Source organism: Callorhinchus milii, unplaced genomic scaffold, assembly GCF_018977255.1.
Source record: "Callorhinchus milii isolate IMCB2004 unplaced genomic scaffold, IMCB_Cmil_1.0 Scaffold8, whole genome shotgun sequence".
NCBI lineage: Eukaryota > Metazoa > Chordata > Chondrichthyes > Chimaeriformes > Callorhinchidae > Callorhinchus > Callorhinchus milii.
In genome coordinates this window covers 14,365,248-14,388,395 of record NW_024704749.1, presented here as the reverse complement: position 1 = coordinate 14,388,395, position 23,148 = coordinate 14,365,248, and the positions used below count along the sequence as shown (strand labels likewise).

General features: G+C 46.1%; 1 protein-coding gene across 6 annotated transcripts in view; it reads left to right on the top strand.

Moving 5' to 3' along the window:
* Window positions 1–23,148, top strand: part of LOC103180398 (astrotactin-2) — a 390,078-nt gene that overhangs the window by 320,935 nt on the left and 45,995 nt on the right. For all 6 annotated transcript variants that reach the window (XM_042337318.1, XM_042337320.1, XM_042337323.1 and 3 more), the window contains one exon: window positions 12,373–12,514. In XM_042337318.1, coding sequence (XP_042193252.1) covers window positions 12,373–12,514 — 142 coding nt within the window. The remainder of the gene's footprint in view (window positions 1–12,372; window positions 12,515–23,148) is intronic.

Below are 23,148 nucleotides of genomic sequence, written 5' to 3'. Positions count from 1 at the left end.
ATGAAGAGCATCTTTTTAATCAGTTTTTTTTAAAAAAAAGAAAAGGTCACTTTGATCCGTTACATTATGTGGCAGACTTTTTCCTTTCCCCTGCCTGATAATAGTGAAGAAAGATCGAATGCATTTGTCAACGTGTTGTAAATTTGATCATTAACAATAGTAATAAAAAATAATCCTGGCGTTTGATACAGTGCCTTATCACGTCTTCGAGACGTCTCAAAGTGCTTGCACCTCAGGGGGGATGTCTCAGATTGCTTCACAGGATATACTATTGAGTGTGGTGACTGTGTATTTTGTAGGCAAACACGGCAGCCGATTTGCGCACATCAATGTCCCGCAAGTAGCCATGAAGTGAATGACCAGTTTTATCCGGGGCATCGTTGGGCAGGGCAGCTGGAAAGGAAACTCCCTTCGGTCTGTGAATAGTGCCATTGGAATCATTAAGGTCCATCCGAACAACCAGTTTCATTTGGTCAATCAATCCAACGACGTGCTAAGGCGCTGTATCAACCGCAGGGATTATTTATGAGCAGTTTAAGATCTCCTCCGAAGAATGGCATCTCCAACAAAACAGCAGCGCTTCCCCCACCACCCACCCCCTCAGATCCACAGCACTGCATTGGAGTGACAGCCGAGACTATATGCATTCAAAGTCCCTTAAGCGTTTCTTATGAAGAAATCTGGTAAGAATCATCACAATGTAGGCTCGGCGTTGGGCAGAGTAATGGAGCGAGCGGTATGTTGAGTGCACGCTATCGCGACACGAATGCGCGGATCAGTCTTGCCAAGGATCCTCGGGCTCGGCTGACTTGAGCTTGTGGACACTCTGAGCGCGCGAGGCTGCGCAGGCGTGCGTTGGTCCAACACGGGAAGAAGTGAACCGTGTCTCGCAGGCAAAACGTAATGTGTTTTTTTTTAAAAAAATACGTGGCACCGCTCGCTGTTTCCCCTAATGCATAATCGTAACGTTACTCTTAACATTGGGTCACTGCCAACAAGTCTGGCAATTTATGGAACGACAAGGTAATAAGGAAATGTATTGTGTCTGCACCTCAGCTTAATCATCCATCATTGTATCTGTACATTTCAGAACATCGCTGCAAGTGCTCGCCTACCAGCCTCCAATCCTTTGTTCCTGATTAGGTTTTCCTTTCGTGTCTTACGCAGCGCAGCCCGGAAACGCCAGTCCGCGACCTTCGTTTTTTATGAACGCTTTTTGGTACGTTTTTTTGGGGGGGGCCGGGGGGGGGGGGTCGGGGGAAAGAACAAAATACGATTTTTTTTCCGAGTTTTTAACAAAATAAAGCGGACGAAGAAAAAAAAAAATGGTAACAAGTTGACTTTGGCAAACATTTGGGCTATGGCAATAAATTTATTGGTTGAAATGATTTATATGCTAATTAAACTTGATATATTTAAACAGCTCCCTCACATCAGGAAACGGTAACCACTGCCTCCATAGTTTATTTCTATCTTAATGCGCTTCACTCTATTTTTTTTATATACCCTAAACAGGGCTATATAAATAAGGAAATAGTTGGCAATGAAAGCAGCGAGGTTTACGTTTGCACACACTGTCCCTCGGAGTATGGGATACCAGGTGTGTGTGCTTGGCATTGCTCTACCAGCTCAGCTCCACTTGACGCTTCCCATGCATAAAGCTACGGAGTCCACTGCTGTGAGTATAGTAATAAGACAATCTCCAGCGCCAAGCAAACTGCTGAGGACATGTTTGTGTCAAGTTAACTCTTACAAATCAGTTCCCAACCTTAAAGAAACAAGCCTTTTGCTGTACGTTATTAGTTTCTTCAACGTACGAAACCGGAATGGCAAGTCTTTGGTCAAAAGGCCACAGTTGCCAGATTAAGGTTAAACAATAATTACAGAAATAAAATATTTTGAATGTAACGAAATGGTTCGTCTGTACTAAACTCCGCGCCCCCATCACCACAATCCTTGCCAGGCTCCACTGGCTCCTTATCGCAAAGCAAATTGATTTCAAGATCCTCACACTCGCCCACAAATCACTTGATGTCCCGCCAACTCTCCATCTCCCTGACTTGCTTGCACTACGACTCCTCCACCTGCCTCCTCTGCTCAGCTGGCGCCAGACTCCTGCATGTCCCTCACACCATCTGTTCTACACCTGAAGAAGAGCTTCCTCTTCGACCATCTCTATATTCATCTCCCCCCTCTCCCTGGCTCGGTGTCGAGCTCCGCCACTGTTAAGCACTCCGAGACTCTAGCCTGTGAGAAAGGAACTATATAAATGCAAGTTGTTGTTATGCAGTCATCGCTGGATACTATTCACTGACTTGATGGCAAGAGTGGAAAGATCAGTTCTGGATATTGTTTTGAGCCATCGCACTAAATAAGACCTTGTCCTAGTGCCAAACCTCTTTAATGGATTACAGGAATAGAGTGGTCTCGAGCCAGGAATAACTCATAAATCTGACCCTTTAGGTCTGTATGTACCTCAATGTCTAATCTTTTCAATTAGATTGAAAGGGTGAGAAATTGGTCTTTCAGTTCAACTTCATCTCACACAGCGTGCTCTTGTTATCAGATTCTTCAATTTGCAACCTCTTATTGGGGTCAAGGTTGTGGTTTGGGTTAAGTTGGGTTTGGGAGGTGAAGTGGGGGAAACCGGGGAATATAACCAAGGAACTGAGGCTAATTTGCAACAATATTGACCAGAGTTACTTCATGTCCAATGCCGGGGAGGAATGCTGCATTGTCACAGCTGCTGTCATTCGGATGAAATGTTAAACTGTGGTCCCACCTATGTATTCAGTTGGGTGTTAAAGATCCCTATTCAAGTAGAGAAGGGAGTTTCCCCTCGGCTCCCTGACCAGCAATCCCCCAGATAAAACTGCACATTGTTGGGTTACAAACTGGCTGCCACGTTTGCCTACAAGTGCAAAGTCACTGCACTTCACAGTAAAATCCTGTGAAGAGCTTTGAGACATTTTGACGACACAGTGAGGCTTATTCTACAAGCAAGGCTTATTCTTGTCCCTGGACGCGGGCGGAATTCCTCCCTCCAGTCGTACATCAATCCAAGTCAAGTACCTCACTGTATCAAGTATCTCGCCTGCGCCAGTCATCATTTTCATATGGCCTGAATCATGCCCCCTCTCTCAACCCTTTTAGTTTCCAAAATCACGAGTTCAGCTGTGATTTTATCTGGAGGATTAGTCACAGTGGGAGATGGGAGGCAGAGGAGGAGAATGGCTATGGCTTGTCTCAGCAAGGTTACACATTTGGTCGTAACTTTATGAATGAACCTTCCGCTCCCACGCAGAGCTACGATAAGTCTTTCAGCTAACGCGGTGCTGGAGAATAAGAATCACCTTTTGGTACAGAGTGCAGATGGCACTTTCGGTGGAAATTTACACTGAATGTAACAACGTGGAGACTCAGAGCAGCTGTTTTCTATAACGCTCTCCCCTTTGGGGGCGATTCATTTTCATAAGGGAGCGAGCCTGCAGGTTTTAGCATAACAAACATGTGAAGGTTACGTTTTCAAATCACTGTAATCTGAATTAGCCGGGAAGAAGAATCAGATCCCTCAAGTCAGTCGAGTTAAACCTTTTATTAAACCCAGCGAAGCATCCAGCACCACAGTGGCCAGCAGATTAGCATGCCGTAATGTAGATAAATCACTACAATCAAGATCGCAAGTGCATCCCTTTAGAGGTCTACACTACTTTCTCAACTGTGTGTGTTTTCACGTTGGGCGGGTCTCGACTCGAAACGGGTCGTTGCTGTTTGGGTTTTTTTTTTGCCACAGGTCAGGCTTTAAGAAAAACAATGGATTTTTCGAGCTGTCGTTTTTAGTTGTCAAGAATCCATCCAGAGAAGAACATTATTATTTCTTTCTTGTTTATTTTTTTGAGAGAGAGAGAGAGAGAGAGTGAGTGAGAAAAAACGATGTTACAAGTCGGGAAGCGCCATGATATATTTGGTTCAAGACAATCAAGATCAGACCTGGATTCCATTGCCTAGTCTGACGGACTTTTTTTTACACGTGTTGGTGAGTCCAAAACTAGGGGGGCATCAATATAAGATAGCCAGCTAGTAGATCAAATAGGAAGTTTAGGAGGAGTTTCTTCACGGAAGAGGGCGGTGAGTGAGGCAGGTGGAACTCACTGCCGGAACCTGCGATTGAAGCAGATAGTATCAACAACAAAAATAAATTGCGTTTGTGTAACACCCTTCAGGTCAAGAGAACGTCCCGAGCATAAGAGGAAAATTGTTGCGTACATGAGGGAGAAGGGGGGGGCAGGGCAATGGGATTGAATGGACGGTTTTGTGTGCTGTAAAGGTCGAGGATTCTACACTGATCATCGACTCACACACTGGTAAAATGTGCCATGTTATCTCAGTTTAATGCATTTGTGCACAGCAAAGATCTGCTTCCAGGCACAACAAAAGTGTATTCGGCAGCATTTGTAGCGGGCTGCGGAATTGACAATGACTATGGATGTTCTCGCTTTTATGGTTTGCCTCCAGCTCGCTTGAACTCCCAGCTCTGCTGGTTCCTTCACTTTAGATTGGTGTCAGATCGAAATGGTTCTTTACTCGCTAAACCGAAGTCCTCGTGTTCTACTAGGAACCCTCTTGTTTGTCGATTGACGGTTCACTTTTCCAGGCCAATATAATTCCTTCAAAATACATAAGAATAAATTTGGTCACTCGATCCACGGCTGTTTGTGGGGAACGCTGCTGTGCGCAATAGGCTGCCCTGTTTTGCCCAGAAAATATACAGTCAATTCACTTTACAGTATACTGTGTGAAGCGCATTGAGACGTCTCGAAGACCAGATAAGGCGCTATATCGAATGCCAGGATTATTATAGGATTTGGGGATCTTGGTGCGGGTTGAAGTATTCGTCTGGGTTTGTTTTATCAATCCCGTTTTAAAATGTCACACACAAGTGGGACCTCCGACCTTTATCCCTTCATGATAAAGATGGGAATGTACGGGACAAGAGAGAGAGAGAGAGAGACCTTGTAGTAATAGTTGGCTACAGACCAACAGTGAAGGTATGATACCGAGATAGGCTGGCAGACAGCTAGGCTCCTTCACTCTGACCCAAGGGAACCCTGTTCCAATAATCCATCGAGCTGAAGTGCCTGGTTCCTCCAACGTTACCTTGTCCTTTTCGATTCTGGGCCAAAAGCTTTGTGAGGTACCCTTCGTGTTCCTTTAACACAGTCTGTTGTTTCCCTTGGCTGATCGCAGGAGGATTTATTTAGTCTAGAGGATGCCTTTTCCAGTATTTAGTCACATATCCTAACACGCAGACATCAAATAAGGAATTATACTCGCGGGAGCTGACCCGAGAACGCCACAAGCTTGATTAATTTCAACTGTGACTAAATTCATCTTCACACCATTCGTATTTCACATTTTACAGTGATTTAATGTGCAGAAATGTCATCCCCAGCATTTTTTTTGATGTCGATGTTTCACACTTAAGATGCCAGTTGCCCAAAAGTGCTTGGAAGAGGTCACTACCCGGTAACTATAGTCTCAGTTTAACCAGCGACTTATAGCCAACACATTTCCCCAAATATCATTCTCTCCATGGCTGAGTGCCAATAGGCTGCCGCATCTGCCTACAAATATACAGCCAACCACACTACACAGTAAATCCTGTGAAGCGCTTTGAGATGCCCTCCCGACGTGAAAGGCGTTCTATCAAATGCAAGGAAGATTATTATTATTTATTATTAATGATAATAAACCAACTAGCATTGTTGTGACACAAAGAGCCAAGATATTTCGCCTGGTTTCAAACTGAGGCTGGAGAGAGAGAGACCTTGTAACACACAAATAGAGATACGAACACAGACAGACACCCACACAAATATACACACACAGTCAGAATAATGCCAGTGGACACGACTACTGATTTGCACCGTAGAAACGAACCCGGTCTGTAGTGGCTGCTAACAGCAGTGTAAAGGAACCCCAGTGGATCTCGTTGAATCTCTCTCTTTTTGTCCTTTTCCCAACACGGGGTTGTGCGAGTGTTGAGGTGATCTTATCATAGCAATAATCTGATTGAAATTACTTTTCTGGGAGGGTTTGGCAGGCCCTGGGTGGTTCGGGTTTGGTTCATCCTTTCCCAAAAGCGCTTCAGGGATGAGAGTAAATTAGGTGCGAATTGATGCAAAGGCGGTGGGGGGTGGGGGGGGGGGGGGGGCGCGGAGAGAAAAATGAAAAGGTTCGTGAACACGGAATGCCCGGTGCAAACTCCGGTTTCATCCCGTGAAAAGCCAGGAACTGCCTCTGCGTGTTTGCTGTGAGAATGACCTCGGTGTTGCTGTTGGCAGCCGCTTCCCTTCCACCTCATTACAATTTTCCGGGCCACAGAAGTGAAGCAGACAGTAAAGTCACAATCTCCACATTGCCTGACTCGCAGCGCAGCGCAGCGCAGTGCATGCATTGAGGTCTCACTGAATCCTCGTTCAAGTGTACTCTGCATACTAACAGGTACACTTTGTTCTCTCGCACTATCAGAGAGATAGAGCCGGGTCAAGACTTACTCTTAGTTACTCTGTGAAATCCCTGACTGTCCAGCGCCTTGGGACATCCTCCCGATGTGAAAGGCGCTATACAAATGTAATTTATTGTTGTTGTATTTTCACAGCGTCCAGAGTTCGGCAGTTTCTTAAAACCAAGGCCTAGTTTTTTTCACTCCGTCTTTTTCCTATAAGTTATTTTAGGAAACTATAGAAGTTAAGAATTTGTCAGTTTGTCAAAATCTGGACTCTCTGATGGGCAACAAAAACTGAATTAGATTTGGATCCAGGTGGAATATTTCCACCTATTTAGATCTGACTTCAAGCGGTGGGTAGTAAGAAAGCTGCACGTTACCTGATTGCTGGATATTTTAACTCTTTCCGGGTGTGTGCAGAATATAGTCAAGAAGCTTTATTTTCAGGAAGACCGGCTAGTTTACGAGATTTGTTTGTTTCTCTTCTTTTTGGTTGCTTCCCCCCCCCCCCGCACCCTCCTGCCGGTCTCCACATCTTGCGTGGCAACGCTTGCTTTTGCTAAGCGACTTAGCACAGCACGTCTCAACGCCTCAGTGAGGGCTGTGTGGGCAAATGCCCGTGTAGAATGATGGGGAAGGGGGAACGATCTTCATTTCAGCGAATCGGCAGATTTGGATGAAGGAGGAATTTGGGGGTAAAACACCTCTGCTCTTCGCAAGAGAGCCGCGGGATCTTTAACGTCCACCTGGACTACCAGAGTGGCCGGGCAGAACCTTGTCTTAAAGTCTCACACAAAGAATGGCCTGACCAACAAGGAAGTACTATTTCAGAACTCAAGTGAGACATCAGCTCATGGTACGAGCTAAAAGTTCCGGTGTAACAGTGCCAAGCACTACCACCCGAGCCAAACCTAGACACTTTAACCCTTGGATTGTGAGATGTCTTGAGAGACGACATTTTCATGAGCTCCCTCCCTTCTCCCACCCACCCAACACCAACATAAAGGGAAGCAACACATCTCAATGCGTTGGCATTTGCACAGCTTCTGCACCCAGAAAGGTTTTGGAATTAAATACAAGTGCTCCCTTCCCAGCATCGTATTGGCAGATTGCTCCCAATTGGTTTAATGACCCAGTTGGCGTGAATTGCAATTTTGGCTTAATTTCTCAGACTTTTCGGACAAATCCTGCACCTCCTGCTTTCGCCCATGTTTCTCCTCACCTTTCCTCTGTTGAAGACGCTATCCTTTTGCTGAAGTAAACATCCATGAGGAAACTGACTGCCCTTTCCCAACATCGCTCAGGTCGGTGCCCAATATTCGTCCTCTTGGCTTGACAATCAGAGGGTTTGCCTCTCCACACAGTAAGCCCTCTTGAGTCACCCTCGGGTGGGACTTGAAGCAGGTTGACAGTGGAGGTGGACCTGCTCCTGAACCCAAAGCAGGAGGAGGAAGGAGAAGATGCTCGGAGGGCAAGACCCTTCAGGCTACTCCGTCTCCGCCAGCAGAGGGCGATGGAGTTGTATTGGCAGGAGCCTCAGAGAGAGTAGAGTGTGCCTGGCTACCCGCCCAGCCAGAGAATGGCACAGAGTAGCGGGGCATTCCACCGAGCAGAAAGTAAACCTTAAAGGAACCTTAAAGTGCCTGTGAAGGAATTCTTGGCAGGCCACTTGTATTCATCTACAAATCCGCTGCGCCGTGGTTTAATCTGAATCGAATAGGTGTCCGTCACAACACCTGCCTGCGCTTGACGTGACGTGTGTTGCAAATCGGGCAGCGGGATCCACCAACCCCTCCCCGTCACGCCCCACCTCTAACCCCCCCCTCACCCCGCACCTTCCCCCTCTCCCCCATCCCGCCCCAGAGAAAAAAAAGTTTTGTTATCCATTTTTTTCAGAGTGTCTTTTTCTAAACGTAGCAGGGTACGATTCCTTCCAAGACAAATACCGTGTTGAAGCACGCAATAGAATTATTACTGACAATAGCGATAAGATACCCCGTCTCCCCGTTCAGGTGGACGTTAAAGATCCCGTGGTGCAATTCGAAGAGAGAAGAGGGAGTTTCTCTCCTGTTGTCCTGGTCAACAATCCCCCTACCAACATGGGTCACTCACTTTGTGGCTGTTTTGTGAGACATTGCTGTGTGCAAATTGGCTGCTGTGTTCGTTTACAAAATAAAGGGTGGGGGGGGTTACAGTAAATCCTGTGAAACGTTTTGAGGCGTCCTCCCAACTTACAAGGCGCTAAATGAAACGCAAGGGATCTCATTATTATTATTATTATTATTATTATATTTGCCTGGTATAGTGTTGGGTTGGAGGCTTCTGCATTGACAAGCAAACTCTTGACTGGCAACATAAATGACATGTCGTAACTTATGAATCTGGGGACTCAGGTGTCTGTTTATGGGAGACTGTGTTTTTACATCCAACTTTATCCATCGAGTGCCATCTCAGTGCCTCCTGTGTTCATGTGGAAACCCAGAGCACTGTATGCCCACGGGAACCCAGCCAAATGGGGTCTACTCTCATGCTCTTCGGGAAAAGTGAGTGGAATTGATGCTTGAGAGCCTTATCTGGGATGCTTTCAGTCCTCATCCAAAGACCTTGGGCAGTAATGCATATGGAATAATCCTGTGAGGCATTTTTAGACATCACAACGACGTGAGAAAGTGCTCTATTAAATACAAAGATAATTATTATTATTATTAGAAGTTTGAGGGGGAGAGGAACACGGAATAGGTTTTTGAAAATTATGTTGATACATCAAAGTGTAGAGCGTGTGGTGTAACAAAGCCACAGCTCCCAGTTTGAAGTACTTGCATCTGAATATTCTTCAGATCGCTTATAACCCAGGTAGAAAAACATACCCGGACACAACCTGCCCTCCCTGGCTCCTTCCTCTCCTCTCCTCTCCTCGAATGAACGGTTTCAGTAAAGGAGGGCGTTTTTTCATTCACCGCATCTCAGTGACCGCGTGAGAGTACCAGGAGGAGAGACTCCATGTAGTTGACGGGTACACTTTTGCAGTGAACCCTGTGAAGCGTCTTGAGACGGCGATTGTGTGTGTGTGTGTGTGTGCGTGTGTGTGCGTGGGACAGACTTCCTCCCGATGTGAAAGGCCACCGGTTGAATCAAACGCGAGGGTTTTCACTGAATGTTGCACGGGATTATTACAATTTGCAGTGAAAACAAATGCCGGGTTCCCCCTCAAGCCACGCACGATTCTGAGCTGCAGATGGCAGTGGTTCATGCAGTTACTCACACCTTACCCGCTCACTCCCCTGTCCCAGAGCCTCAACGCTCACTGCCTGTCCCAGAACCTAAGCAGGCCTCCCGAAATGTCAAAGAGCAACTCGAGTTTCCCAGCCGCGTTGGAGGAGACAAAAGGCAAATAAATAGTGCAGTTAGAAGGAGCGGCGATACAGCCGCTCGTGGCACACGGACAGTGTCTGGGATCAGATTCTCTGCCGCCACGTGAGAAGATTGCTTCTGAAAGGCAGCCCTTACGAGGTCCCCTTTGAAGGTTAGGCTAGTGTAAATGTGCACCTTTGGCCTCGCTGCACAATATTTTCTTTCAGCTCAGTCAGATACACGCGCAGCTCAGTGGCTCCCTTATCACCTTGGATTCGCAGAACGATACCTTGCAAAATATAAGCTCACGGCATCCTCCCTCTTATGTTATCTCTTTGCCCTCTCTCAATCACTTTGCCTTTTTGTTTATCCCCCCCCCCACACACACAGGCTCTCCCTCCCCTCCCATCACCCCCACCTCGGTCCTGTCTGTGGATGTAATCAGAGCTCAAAGCAAGCACTACCCACTGCAAGGATTCAGGAATGGCTTTTTGTTTGAAAAGAGGAGGGAAGAGCTTAAGTTTTCACAGCGTAACTTCGAAGCAAAACCTGTCCCGAGGGCTACACAGGCAACTCCTGTCAAGTGTAGTGACTGTGTGGCCCCAGCAAGGCCCGTAAACAGCCAGATGGTGAATAGGTCAGTTGATTCTGGGGGATTGTCAGTCAGGAGAAAGTCCCTTCCCCATTCCTGAACAGTGTTGTGGGATCTTTAGCATCTTCTTAAATGAGATACACATACAATGCATACACACCCACACACATGAACAAGTACACATGTAAGCACACACAATACATTAATACTCTTTGAACGTATACAGCCCCTTTCACATCAGGGGGGACGTCTCACAGCGCTTGATGAACTAGGCTGGGCTCCCGAGCTGGGAGTGTGAGGCGAGCTTGGGGTGGAGTGGGAAGACGAAAGATGACGGGGCCTTGAATGGGGGAGAGGGTGGGGGGGGGGAATCATATTTATATAATATATACAAATATACACATGTACATGCGCACGTACACCCCGCACGCACATCCATGCACATACTCGCACACCCTCACACAGCCTCAAATATATAAACACACACACACTCTCTCTCTGGCTCCAGTCCTGTTTTGCAGACCGTTCAAAGGAGGACGTGTCAAGGGAATGCTTATACTTACAGAATCGCCGTTCTTTTAACACTATTGAACTGCACGATATTTGTGTCGCAGACTGAAGCCAGGGTAACCTGAGCCGCACTGAGCACACACAGCTCCGAGATTTTGAGGTTTCCCAGCAAACATTTTTCTTAAATGCTGCAGTTCCCTCATTAAGCCCCATCTGCAACTGCAAACCCTTCAGAGGTCCACAAAGGGTCCCGACTGTCTGTCTGCTACCCAGATGTCGCAGAAAATGTACCAAAGTGTTTGAATAAGTTCATTCTCTCACACACACTTACTCCCCTAGTTTCTCCCCCCCGCCCCACCCTCCCCAAAGCTGGGTTTATAAGCAGTGTATGTTTCTCTGTGTTGCGGTGTGAGTGGGGAGGATATAGTTGGAAGGAGACAGATTCAGAGGTGCCTGTATCATAGCAAAGCAATATGTAGAACAATATGCAGCTCAGACACAAATGACTGTGCCAGACACCGAGAAAGTCTCCTGATCTTAGCCTTGATGGCAATTACCTGCGCACAGTCACACTGGGCAAACACCCAGTCACTACATTTGACAGCAAATACACACCACACACACACACAGCCACAGCCAGTGTTCCGGTTAGCTCTCGTTTAAAGTGAAGGTCTTTCCCAGCTCTCTCCACTTAGACAACACGGTTGGTTTCCATTTGTTTTTGACCCCCCGTCTGACTCGAAGGCGAGTTTCCCAACACAACGATGTAATCAGTGCACAAACGACAACAAAGAGGTGGGGGGTTGCAGTGGGGGGGGTGGGGAATGGCGGTGCGGGGTGGTGGAGGGTGGAGGCTGCAGTAGCCAACAGTGTGACGTGTTGTCCGCGCACCGCAAAAGACACCCGAAGAGGCAGACCACACGCAGGGCTACATTTAAAGCAGGAGGCGGCAGTAAAATAGACCGAATGCACTTCATGTCTCTTACACCGCATTAAGGAGAAAAGGCTGAAACTAACTGAATGACTGGAACATATCTCGCCTTTTAACACAATGCAACCAGCAGTCAAGCGAGAAATGTCACGCCTCTGGGAATGTTTTAACGCTCGTGCGTACACGTGTCTGCGTGTGCGTGCGCGCGCGTGTGTGTTTGTGCACGTGTGTTTCTGTGAGTTGTCGTATGTTTGTGCAGGTGCTTGGGTTTCGTGCGTGTTTGCGTGCGCACAAAATCCTCTCTACGATTCGCTCAGAAGAAGAAAAAAATATAGAAACGGGGAGAAACGTTACTCCCCGTCCCAATGAGAACAGCCCGCGGAAATGTCAGTATTGTGTTCAGTGTAATATTGAACCTGCCCGTTGCTATGTTAATCTTTGGACTCTTTCTCACTCTGTGTGTGGCTTTCTTTGTACCAGGAGAATCTCTGAGCTTCGCAGACGACCTTCTTTCAGGCCTGGGGTCTTCCTGCGTGGTCGTGGGCAAGAACTACGGGGATTCCTCAGAAATCACCGTGTATTCCTTAATTTTCAAGTGCTTGGAGCCGGATAGCTTCTACAGGTGAGCGCGTCGAAAGCAATCGCACGAGCCGGTGAGTTTCGGGCACGCGCACGCACGCACAGACGAGAATTTTCACCCAAAGTTTGTGGTCACCATGTCAGTGGGTTGGAAAATGTCGGCTCACGATTTGGCGAAATGTTGTCGTAGCGGATTTCAGGGAAAATATTAGGAGAGTGTGAACTTGAGACACACCACAGCATTTTCCTACACAACCGACTTCCCCTTCCCGTTTACGTCCGTATCTAAACTCTTCGCAGGAAAGGTGCTTTGTGGCCGGTTTGCTTCTCTCGAACCCCTAATGTTTGCCAAGCTCACTTTTTAACGCCTTGATGAGATGCTGTTGATGTTCTGTGGCGAAGCCGCAGGGAAATGTTTAGACTTTGTGCCCGTTGTTTTCCCCTTTTCTCTCTCTCTCGCTCTCTCTCTCCGCTCTCCTAAGTTGCTCGGATTGGATTGGATTGGATTGGAATACAGGACTGCTTGGTGCCATTGTGGCATGAGATGGGTTGTGCTTGAGAGACATGGGTGTTGTTGGGTGCCTTTTACCCGCAGCACCTACTCAGTAAGAGAAGGCAATTTCTCCCCAGTGTCCTGGCTGATATCTCCCCCCCCCCCCCACAGATAAAATTGATCATTCACTTCACGACTGTTTGTGGGAATGTTGCTTTGCGCAAATTGCCTGTCGCGTTTGCCTACCAATACACAGTCACTGCACTCAACAAACAGCAAATCACGTAAAGCGATCACGAGACATTTCTACGATGTAATCAGGTCCACTATCAAACGCAAGGATTGTTATTGTTATTAATAATATAATTAACGCCCTTGTGTTTCACGATGGGATAGGATTTTAGTAAGCGACAAAAACGAAATCCTATCCATTGACTTCAGTTCAGTTTCTGCTTGTTTTTGTTTTGTTTTTGCTTTGCCAGTGGGATTTCTACAGTGTCAGGCATTTCAGAGCAGAATTGATTGCGTGCAGCGTGATTTATTGTGCCGTGTATAGCGGGGCACCACATATCTTGTGTGCATTATACACAGAATAATAGCTACCTGGTAGGAAATTGCACAACAGTAATCTGATCACAGGTCAGAGCACACACCACAGACGGCAATAGCAAAAAAAAAAAGCCTGGGCAGTTTATCAATGTCATCTGAACCCTGGGATCAGATTCCTGCCTTTAATTACCTCCAGGTATTTGTTTTTTTTTAATACTTTTCGATTTTGATAAAGTATAATATTAAAATACTTCACCTTCCCACTGGGGCTTTGGAGCTGCCTCTATCCGTCTGTGTTTAGCGTGCAAACTGCTGACATTAAGATTAATAGTCGTCGGCTGATATTATGCATTTCTCGTTGTAACACAAGTCCTATGGTGAGTCTTAAACAATGCAATGGGGCTCCTTTGGTGCAGGAGGGTTTTCATTGATCATCGACGCCTGATGCAGGTCATCGACTGGTGTGAGGAGATACCATCCTTCGAAGGAAAAGTTAAACCATCTTGGGACCTTGTTAAGGTGGATGTTCAAGGTCCCATACCAATGTTCGAAAAAGAGGAAAAAGTTTCTCCTGGGTCCTGGCCAACAATCCCCCAAATAAAATTGGTCGTTTGCTGCATTGGCTGTTTTTTGTGGCACATTGCAATGCTCAAAAAAATTGGCTGCTGCATTCACCTACGAAATACTCAGTCACGAAACTTTAGTGTTTAGAGAATGAATCGAGAATGTATATGGTATATACACAAGCACTTTGAGACATCCTCCTGACGTTAAAGACACTCTTTCAAACTTAAGGATTATTTATTGTTATTAATGAATCAATCAGTTGTTGTTGATCATTTATCACCTCAAATCATTTTGACAAAATATTGTGATTTTCACCTCAACACTGTAGGATCAGTATGAACGATAAATGCAAGTTGTTGTTGTTGGACGCAGTTTGATGAGCAGTTGACAGGATCTCTTCGATATGATATGAACTCCCGTTGTGAAGACAGAGCGAAAAAAAAATAGCGTTATGTATAGCCGTTGGAGTAATATCAGCCCACTAAGTATGAACAGGCAATTTGATATTCCAACCTGTATTTCTCTGCTGCAGTAAATGCCAACATCTCATCCCTTGTCAAAAGCTTTCAAGAGGATTAATTATCACATGGAGCACCTTGTTGAAATGCCTTAAATTTCACTGCAGTGCGAGGGTGCTTCACTCACAAGTAGCTGACGCTGTACGCTAGCATTTGGCCCTTCCTCCCGAGACGCCTGCCTAGGTGTGAAAGCCTACAACCTTCCGGTTTAAGTCAAGTCAACTCATTCGTAAATTCAGCGAAGCAGCCTTTCTTTCTCTCGCATCCAAGTCTCGTCTCTTTCTCGGTCATTGCAATTCAACTCAACCTTATTGGAAGGGTTTGCAAAGACCACAGTAAAGGACGATTGTTTTCCTTTTGGATTGTCCTGCAAAGAAGAGAGAGGGGAGGGAGGGTGGAGGTTGGGAAACCCAGTGGGAGGAGGGCGCGGAGTGGACTCTGGAAAGTAAGTACGTTTCCCAAAAGGTAACTTTAAGGTGAAATAATTTTTTTTTAAAAAAAACCCTAAAAAATAAGTGTAGCTTGCTCTAAGAAAAAAAACAGTTCGAAGTAGCCAGTTTGTGCAGGAGAAACTCACGACACAATCAGACCACTCACTCACACCGTTACCCAAGGGCTGTCTTGCCTCACGGCTAATTGGAGTGGACCAAACTACATTTTCTAGATGCTGGGAAATGGAGAGAATGATACTTACACAGCACAGACAAAGCACAATATGCTGCAATGTCAGAATTAGCTTGAAATCACCTGGTCACTGGAATTCTACGTGTCAGCAAAGGACAGGAGGAAAAAATAAATGATTTGCTCCCCTCACTTGACATGACACTTCACATGAGGGGAGGATGTCTCAAAGCGCTTCGCAAGATTTACTGTGAAGTGGACTAACTGTGCAATTTTTGCACAGCGTTGTCCAGCAAACAGCTATAAAGCGATCAGTTTAATCAGGTGTGGGGAGGGGAGATGTGGGGGGTTGAGGGTTGGGGAGGGGGAGTTGTTGATCAGGACTTCAAGAGAAAGTCCCTTCTCTTTTCGAGTTGTGCCGCAGGATCTTTCACTTCCTCCAGCACCAGGTGAGTTCAAAGTCCCGACATGTGTGGGGCTTGAACCCACAACCTTCTGACTCAGAGGCAAATGTATGTACTTATGTGTGCGTGTGTGTGTCTGAATGAATGATGTCAGCCCCACTAGCCGAGCCAGGCTGAGACGAAACAACGACTTAAAAAAAAATTATTTACTGAGGATGTCCAACAGACGACTAGGAATCTCGGAGGCAAAGCCGCTGGACCGAGCGTGTTTCTGGACGCAATATTCGGACGAAACAAACTCGCTTTTATTGAGGCCGCTGTGGCAAAAGTGATTGCAACCGTCGTTTTTTTTTTTTGCGAGATGATCGCCTGCCAGTTACCAATAGCAATTAGAAGCTGCTGCTGGAAGTTCACAGTTTGAGACTTTCTTGGAAAATCTCTCTCTGACGCACACGTTCGAAAACTGTTACCTAGGATCGGGCAGGCTTGTCATCTCGGGTTAAATAAACTGGGCTTGAACGGAAATGGAATTCGCAGGCGCGTGCATTCGTAAGAAATTGGGTGCAGCCCCGTGGGAGTTTGTGGTAATTTGGGCACAGCCAGTCTTCCCCCCCCCCCTCCCCTCTGTATGACTAACAGAGAAAATACAATCAAGTTATTCAGCGCACTTTTAAAGTGGTGTTAATTCCACTCTGAATTGTCTGTGGTCGATTCCACACAGTGAGCGGTCGGCAAACAGACCACAGCAAGTTAGGAAAGGCAGAAGTTGACAAATCATTCGGGCGGCCGTTTTTTTTTTGTTTTGTTTTTTGGTGACTTATTTGAGAGTAATTGCGACCGTTCGATGTTCTTATGTCATTTTTGAAGCCACGTTTCAAACCAGATGTTGACCCTCGAGGGAGCCGAGACCAATATGCTTTAACGTCGCGGCTTTTCCTTTGAAAACTTGACGCGGGATGTGTTTGAGTGGCTGGACAAAGCGCCAGGGAAGCCGTGATGATGGGTGCTTCTTCCCCCGCGTGCAATGCTTCCCTCCGAACGGGTCAGTGGCCTGGAGGAGAAATTAAGATAAATAATTAACCTAATCTTGGAAGATTTTACAGAAGGATTTGCCAGGGTAGTTATCGCTTTATCGCCCCAGTCTAACCAGTCCATGCCTGTGTTCGAAGTGGTTCCTCCTATTTTGGCACATCTCACGCAAACATAACCGACAGAGAAACGCTGGCAGACTCAGTCTCGAAGGTTATTAAGCGCTCAGCTCCCGCTGTCTCAGCGGTAAATTCAGATCTCAGACGTGAAAGCTGCTCGTTCGATCAATTGCTGCGTTTGTCTGACTTTATCAAATGCTCACTGCGCAATGACAGGAGCTTCAAAAAGATACGGTGGATTCATTGGCACATCTCTCAGTGTTTACAGCAGCTGTGCGAGACCCAAGCAGTGTGAAGGAAAGGCGATAAAGAAACATTGGCATCGTTAATGCTTTTCCTTATCTCAGAAATACCTTTGGCGATGGTGCCCTGTCACTTTTTACTATTTTCGGCAGAGTGTAGGCTGGCTCGGTCGGTCCAGAAGTTTGTGGGTTCAAGCCCTAGTCTAAACTGACCGATGCAGCGCTGTGGGTATGCCCTGCATTGTCGGAGGTGCCGACATTCATATGAGATGTTAAAACAAGGTCCCATCTGCCTGTTCGGATTGACATTAAAGATTGCATGGTGCTACTTCCAAAAAAAAGAAGGAAGTTTCTCAGGGTATCCTGACTAACATTCCCCCAAATAAAATCAGCATTCGTGTCACGGTTTGCGGGACATTGCTGTGTGCAAATTAGCCCGAGTTTTACCTGGAAAAATACGAAGTCACTGCACTTCACGGGATAGCCTGCAAAGGGCTTTGGGACATCTTCCTGATGTGAAAGACGCCATAGCAAACGTAAGAGTTATTCCTCTTATTATTATCAACACGGACGATAAAGAAACATTGAGGTTTCCATCATCTGTGTCTGGGTTTCTGCTGTCACTTTTAATATCAAACTTCGCGAGTGGATGTGGATGTGATTACGACAGCAGTGGGTGTATAAAAATAAGAGCTCCCTGCTTTATCCTGTCATCTTAAAAGTTCTTTCGAACTATCGTGCAAGTCAAAAAAAAAAAATCCCCCAAAAAATTGGCTCGCGCTTTGTGCATAACTGCACCTAAGAAATGCACCCATAAATTTTCTGGTCCTGGGCTTTAAACTTGCCACTTGCGTGGAATGTTTTTCTTTTCTTTTCACGGTGATGGATCACAGCGGGCTTTCACACTGTGATGGACAATGTCGAGAGCAATTTGGAACGACTACTGACACCCCGATAATATTACTGTGCAAATAATCCGGAGTGCGTCAGATTAACAGCAATTGACGCGTGGCTTTGGCGTCTTGCCAAGCACAGAGCGAGGCTCGAGTGATTTAAGGCCACACACACAAAAAAAAAACAGGCAGAACCTGTCAACCTCACACACTGCCTCTCTCTCTCAGTCCAGCACTCACTTGTTTCGGTTACACCACTTCCTTGCTGCTCAGCCCACTCTGATTGGTGACGCAAGCTTTACGGGTCATCAACTTAACTGTCCGCCACCCTCCCCTTAAATATAATCCTCACCCCACATCCCCCCCACACCCCAACACACACACTCACCCTTGTCCTTTTTATAACCAGCGACAAACTCTTTTGGGGTAAAACACCCCTGCCAACGTACAACAACAACAAATTACATTTGCACAGCTCCTCTTCAAGTCGGGAGGACGTCCCAAGACACAGGTCAGTCAGGGATTTGGACCCCGAGCTGGGGGTCGGGATCAGGAGGAGTGAAGGGTAGGAAGGGTAGAGGTAGGAGGGTGACCGAATGAACCTGCAGACAATATTGTTTCTCTACCAGCACCACTCCCTCACCCCCCCCACTCCCCCGACCCACCAGAAAAGTTTCTGCCCCACGATAAAATCATTTGGAGCTGTGCGAGTGTGTAGAGCGCTCACTGCAATAACAGCGAGATAGATTGCTTTTTTAACACACACTGAAATACCGTGCTCAAAAGCCATCCCTCTGTTTTAAAATCTCATTTGCACACCGGCTTTATGTGAGCTAATTGCTTATAGGTGCAATGGGCAGATCTTTGGTGAGTCTCTTCGTGGCTGAACGCTGATCATTCGTGCTGCAGAGTGCAGAAGCCAGGCAGCACGCAACGAAATTCGCTGCCAGGATTTTTTAAACGTTTTTTTTTTCCTGTTCTTATTGATCTCTATTTATTTATTTTTCTCCTAAAAACAGTGATGATAATAAATTTGATTGCTAACATTTGCTCCAAGCATATCAGAGTCATATTCCAGTAATACATCTGAATTCACTAAAGCAATATTAGATTAATTCCCCATGTTGTAAATTCCTCGCATTCTTGTCTATTCTTTGTCTTTCGACGATATTGCCAGAATTCAATCTGACACTCGCTGGAGCCAAGCCAGAGCGCATGAACAAGCTGATTTTGTTGAGATTGTCGTATAAAGAGCTTTATTTCACATTATTTTAAAAAATAAAAGTTTGGCTTTTTCACCCCCCCACCCCCCCCCAACCCGCACCCGCGCGCTGTGTCTGGCAGTGCGTTGCCTTTCTCCTTCCAGCACTGATAGCTTCGCAAAAGGAAACGATTAACCTTCAAAGCGCTTGTCACGGAAAGTGCCGTGCCTCAGTAATACACTACCTGTTCCTTTGGCAGCCAGAATGGCTGATACTGTGGCCTCCAGCTAAAAGAGGAGACGATGATGAGTCGATGAAACCGATAGCCTTTGCTTGCGGGGGTGATTGGGATAGTTGGACCTGCTAGATACACTGCACTTCTGTTTGTCTGGATTCTCGTAATCCACACCCTCTGCACGCTCTGAACCACGATTTATTTTACTTTATTCTTTTTTTTGCTGATCTGCTTCACCCTCAACCTGCCCTTCTCCATTCGGCTGACCTTGTACTTCCTTCCCTACAAGAGAAATCGCGCTGTATCCATTGACTCAATGATAACGATAATCCTTGGGTTTGATGTCGCGCCTTATCGTCTTATTGTTGAGACCTGTCAAAGTGCTTTGCAGAGTAGATTGCAAAGTGTAGTGATTGTGTGTTTTGGGTGGCCAAACCACTTGCAAGCACAGTGAATGGCTTGAGCAAATGGGACTTTACTTTGAATGTCATCACCCATTGACCCCGTCAGTACAGAAGGCACCCCACCTCCCCACATGCCTCTCCGTTCCCCAGCTCAGGCTCTCGGTTGCACTGTAAAGTACGTTGAGACATATATAACCTTTATCTCCAGCAGAATTCCAGGAATTAGCTTAGCAGTTGAGCTTGCTTTGCACTGGCACACGCTTGGATCGATTACAGTGCAAAAATCCTGCCAGCCCTGGTATCTGCCACGTTGCTCAGAGAGCACACTCTCTCTAATCAGGTCGAGCACCCTCAATCACAGGCCCAATTAATGGCTGCTTTGTGCACTTTTGCTGGACCTGAGGCTGCTGAATTCTGAGTGCTTACAGAGCTGAGGGGTTGGGGGAATGACCTCTTTGGGTATTTTATTCACAGATGGGGTGAGAGGTATAGGTTGAGGCTGGTTAGCTCAGTTGATCAGAGTGTGGTGCTAATAGATAATCCGCTACTTTCTGAGCATGGGTTTGATTCTTTGAGTTAAGGTGGACACTTGTGTGGAAAATAAGCACTGGCCAGACTGGATAGGCCAAATGGCCTGTTTCTGAGCTGTACTTTCCATGAGTCCATGAGGGAGAGAAGCAAACATCTTACGATTGCCCTTTAAGACAAATTAGCTTGAAAAGCCAGGATAGAGCTTTGGGTGGCCTTTGCCCTTCAAAAGGGAACTTGGAGTTGTAGCCAACTGAGAAGGGCATCAAAGGCCATCGTAATGTGCATTGACTGAGATAAAAAAAACAGAGTAGATCAACTTGTTCTGCTGAGCTCATTGAGTATCTTAAATGATGGATTCAAATTATTTATTTGGATTACAATGTTGAAAAAGAACGTTAGCCAGTGATTGTGTAACAAGGTGTTACTGTGTTAGTCCTGGCCCTATCTTTGACTGTAACATCCTTTCATTGGTTGTTAAGTCATTGAGACATTGTGTGTTTGCAAACCCAGCAAAAAAACGTTCCAGCCATAGGTCTGTGCACATCAATTGTCGCGTAGCCTTTTTGAACAAGTGAGCTTTGGAATTCTGCAAAAAAGGGAATTGGGGAGGGGAAAAACTGGGAAAGAAATGTTTGTGCTACATTGGTAAAACAAGTTTCTTTGAGGAATTGGTCAAATCACCTTATGACAGGAAAAAAATGTCTTCGCCAAAGTTATAATCAATTAAGAAAGTTGTCAGAGAATGGGAAGTGGTCGATCAAAGCCCAGTAACTCACTAAATTGCTGTCCATTGTTTGGGAACTCTCTGCTTTTGTGCTCCGTGTGTGAGACCCTTCAAAACTGAGACTGAATTCGACAATTTGCCAAGTCCTGGATGCTCCAAAATGCGACATAATTTGACCCCCATCCTGGACCCAGGTGGCATTTCTCTACATTTCCCTTTCCACTGCTGATTGAGAAGCGTGTAGAGATCTGGCTAACTTGGAATGTTTAAGACAGATCCTTTTAGCTTCATGTAAAAAAAATAGATTCCCCCTGAAAAAATATTTACCTTATGCAGAAAGCCACCTTGATTCCAGGTGGACTTTGAGGCGGAGAATAATCTAGCTGTTTGCAGGTGAGTGGAGGCTCCTTTAAGCACGAGATTGACCAGCTCACCTTAAGTGTTTTTGTTCAGAGGTGCAGGAAGAACGAGATTTTGGGAAAACGGAGAGCGAAAGAGTAAACCCTCTTGATTTGATTGAGTTTGAAAGTTCGGTATTTACAGACCATCGCATCCAGCCAAAGTTTTAAGCTGGGGCCATGGTTGCTTCCCATGTTCGAAACTACATTTCCTGTGTTGGGAGGCAAGAGAGGAGATGGTACAGAGAATGTGACNAAAAAATCTTGGAACTTGTCTGCGGAGGGGAGAGAATCGATTACGAAAGGGCTGAGGATTCAGACATTCAGCCAAAACAAACACAAGATTGATCCTTGTAGGATTTCCTGTAACCAGAATAGGTCTGCGAGCATCCTTGATGGGATTTTTTATTTTGGCAGAACCGTGGCAGGATAATATATAGCGTCTGGTAAACATTTCTTAGCCCCTTCACCCTTCCCCGAAGGATCTACATGTAGTTCTTTGGCAGAAGGTCAGGATAATTGGTAACGTTCCCTTCTCTTGTACAGAGAGGTTCTGTCCATAGATATACAGCAGTATCTGAGCTCCGACAGTGTTTGTCAGCCTGGCTCAGTGGTAGCACTTTCACCTCTGAGTCAGAAGATTGTGGGTAAAAGCCCCAGGTCGGTATTTGGAATCATGTAGTCTAAGATGATACTTCAATGAGGCGCTGGATGTGTGTTGCATTGTCAGAGATGCCGTCCTTCGGATGAGACATTAAGCCAAGACTCAAGCTCCCCCCCCCACCCCACCCAAGCTCCAGCTATTGGTGTTCAGTGAACAGGTGGCGTAGAGCAGCCCTAAGTTGGCTCACTCACTCGCTCGCTCACTGATGTGCCTTTACGACTGAGCGGAAATGCCTGGATTCAGCTCAGCGCCTTCCTCTGAGTGGCCCCAGTGTAGACTGGAGATTGAGGAGCGGGAATGGGAATGTACGCTTGCATTTGAAGCGCTTTGGGACGTCTAGAAGACGTGAAAAACGCTATATCAAATGCAAGGATTATTATTTTTATTATTATTTCCACCCAGCGCCGAGAGCAAACTTGGTAACCCAGCGATCCGTCCAACAGGAATCTCTCTTGTGTACGCTCTGCAAGCACATCGTACCGGGGAGAAAGGGCAGCTGAGAGCCAGAACAAGAAGCAGTGTGGCTTGAGCTGAAGGGTTAAGTTAAGTTTCACGCACGCACCCACGCACGGCTCTTTAAACAACAGTGAGCACTGACCAGCTTAGCTTTCACATTAGTTTGGCCACCTTCGCTTCATGAGAAATATTATTTACTACGCGTAGACTATGTTCTTTGTTAAAAGCGTACTCCCATTGTGATAAACAAGACAGCTGACACCTGCAGAATTTCACTTTGTATTTCTCTCCCTCTCTCTCTCTCCTCTCTCGCTCTCTCTAAAAAAAAATAGAGTGACCTGCAGCTAAAGGAGGAGAGATTACAGCAGCGTTGTCAGTGGGAGTCTCGCTCTGTAAGGGTCACTATTTGCAGATAATCTTTCTTGTTTACGCAAATTATTACGTCTAAGGCCAAATCTCCATCAAATGTTGCCTGTTAAATATCTCCTGGCCTTAAAGCTGTTGTTTCAACTTCTAAATATGAGAAGTCAAGGCTGTCAAAACAAACATTTCTAATCAGCTCTCTTTCCATTGTAACATTTGTCCGTGTTCGCCTACAAAATACGCAGTCAATTCACTTCACAGTATA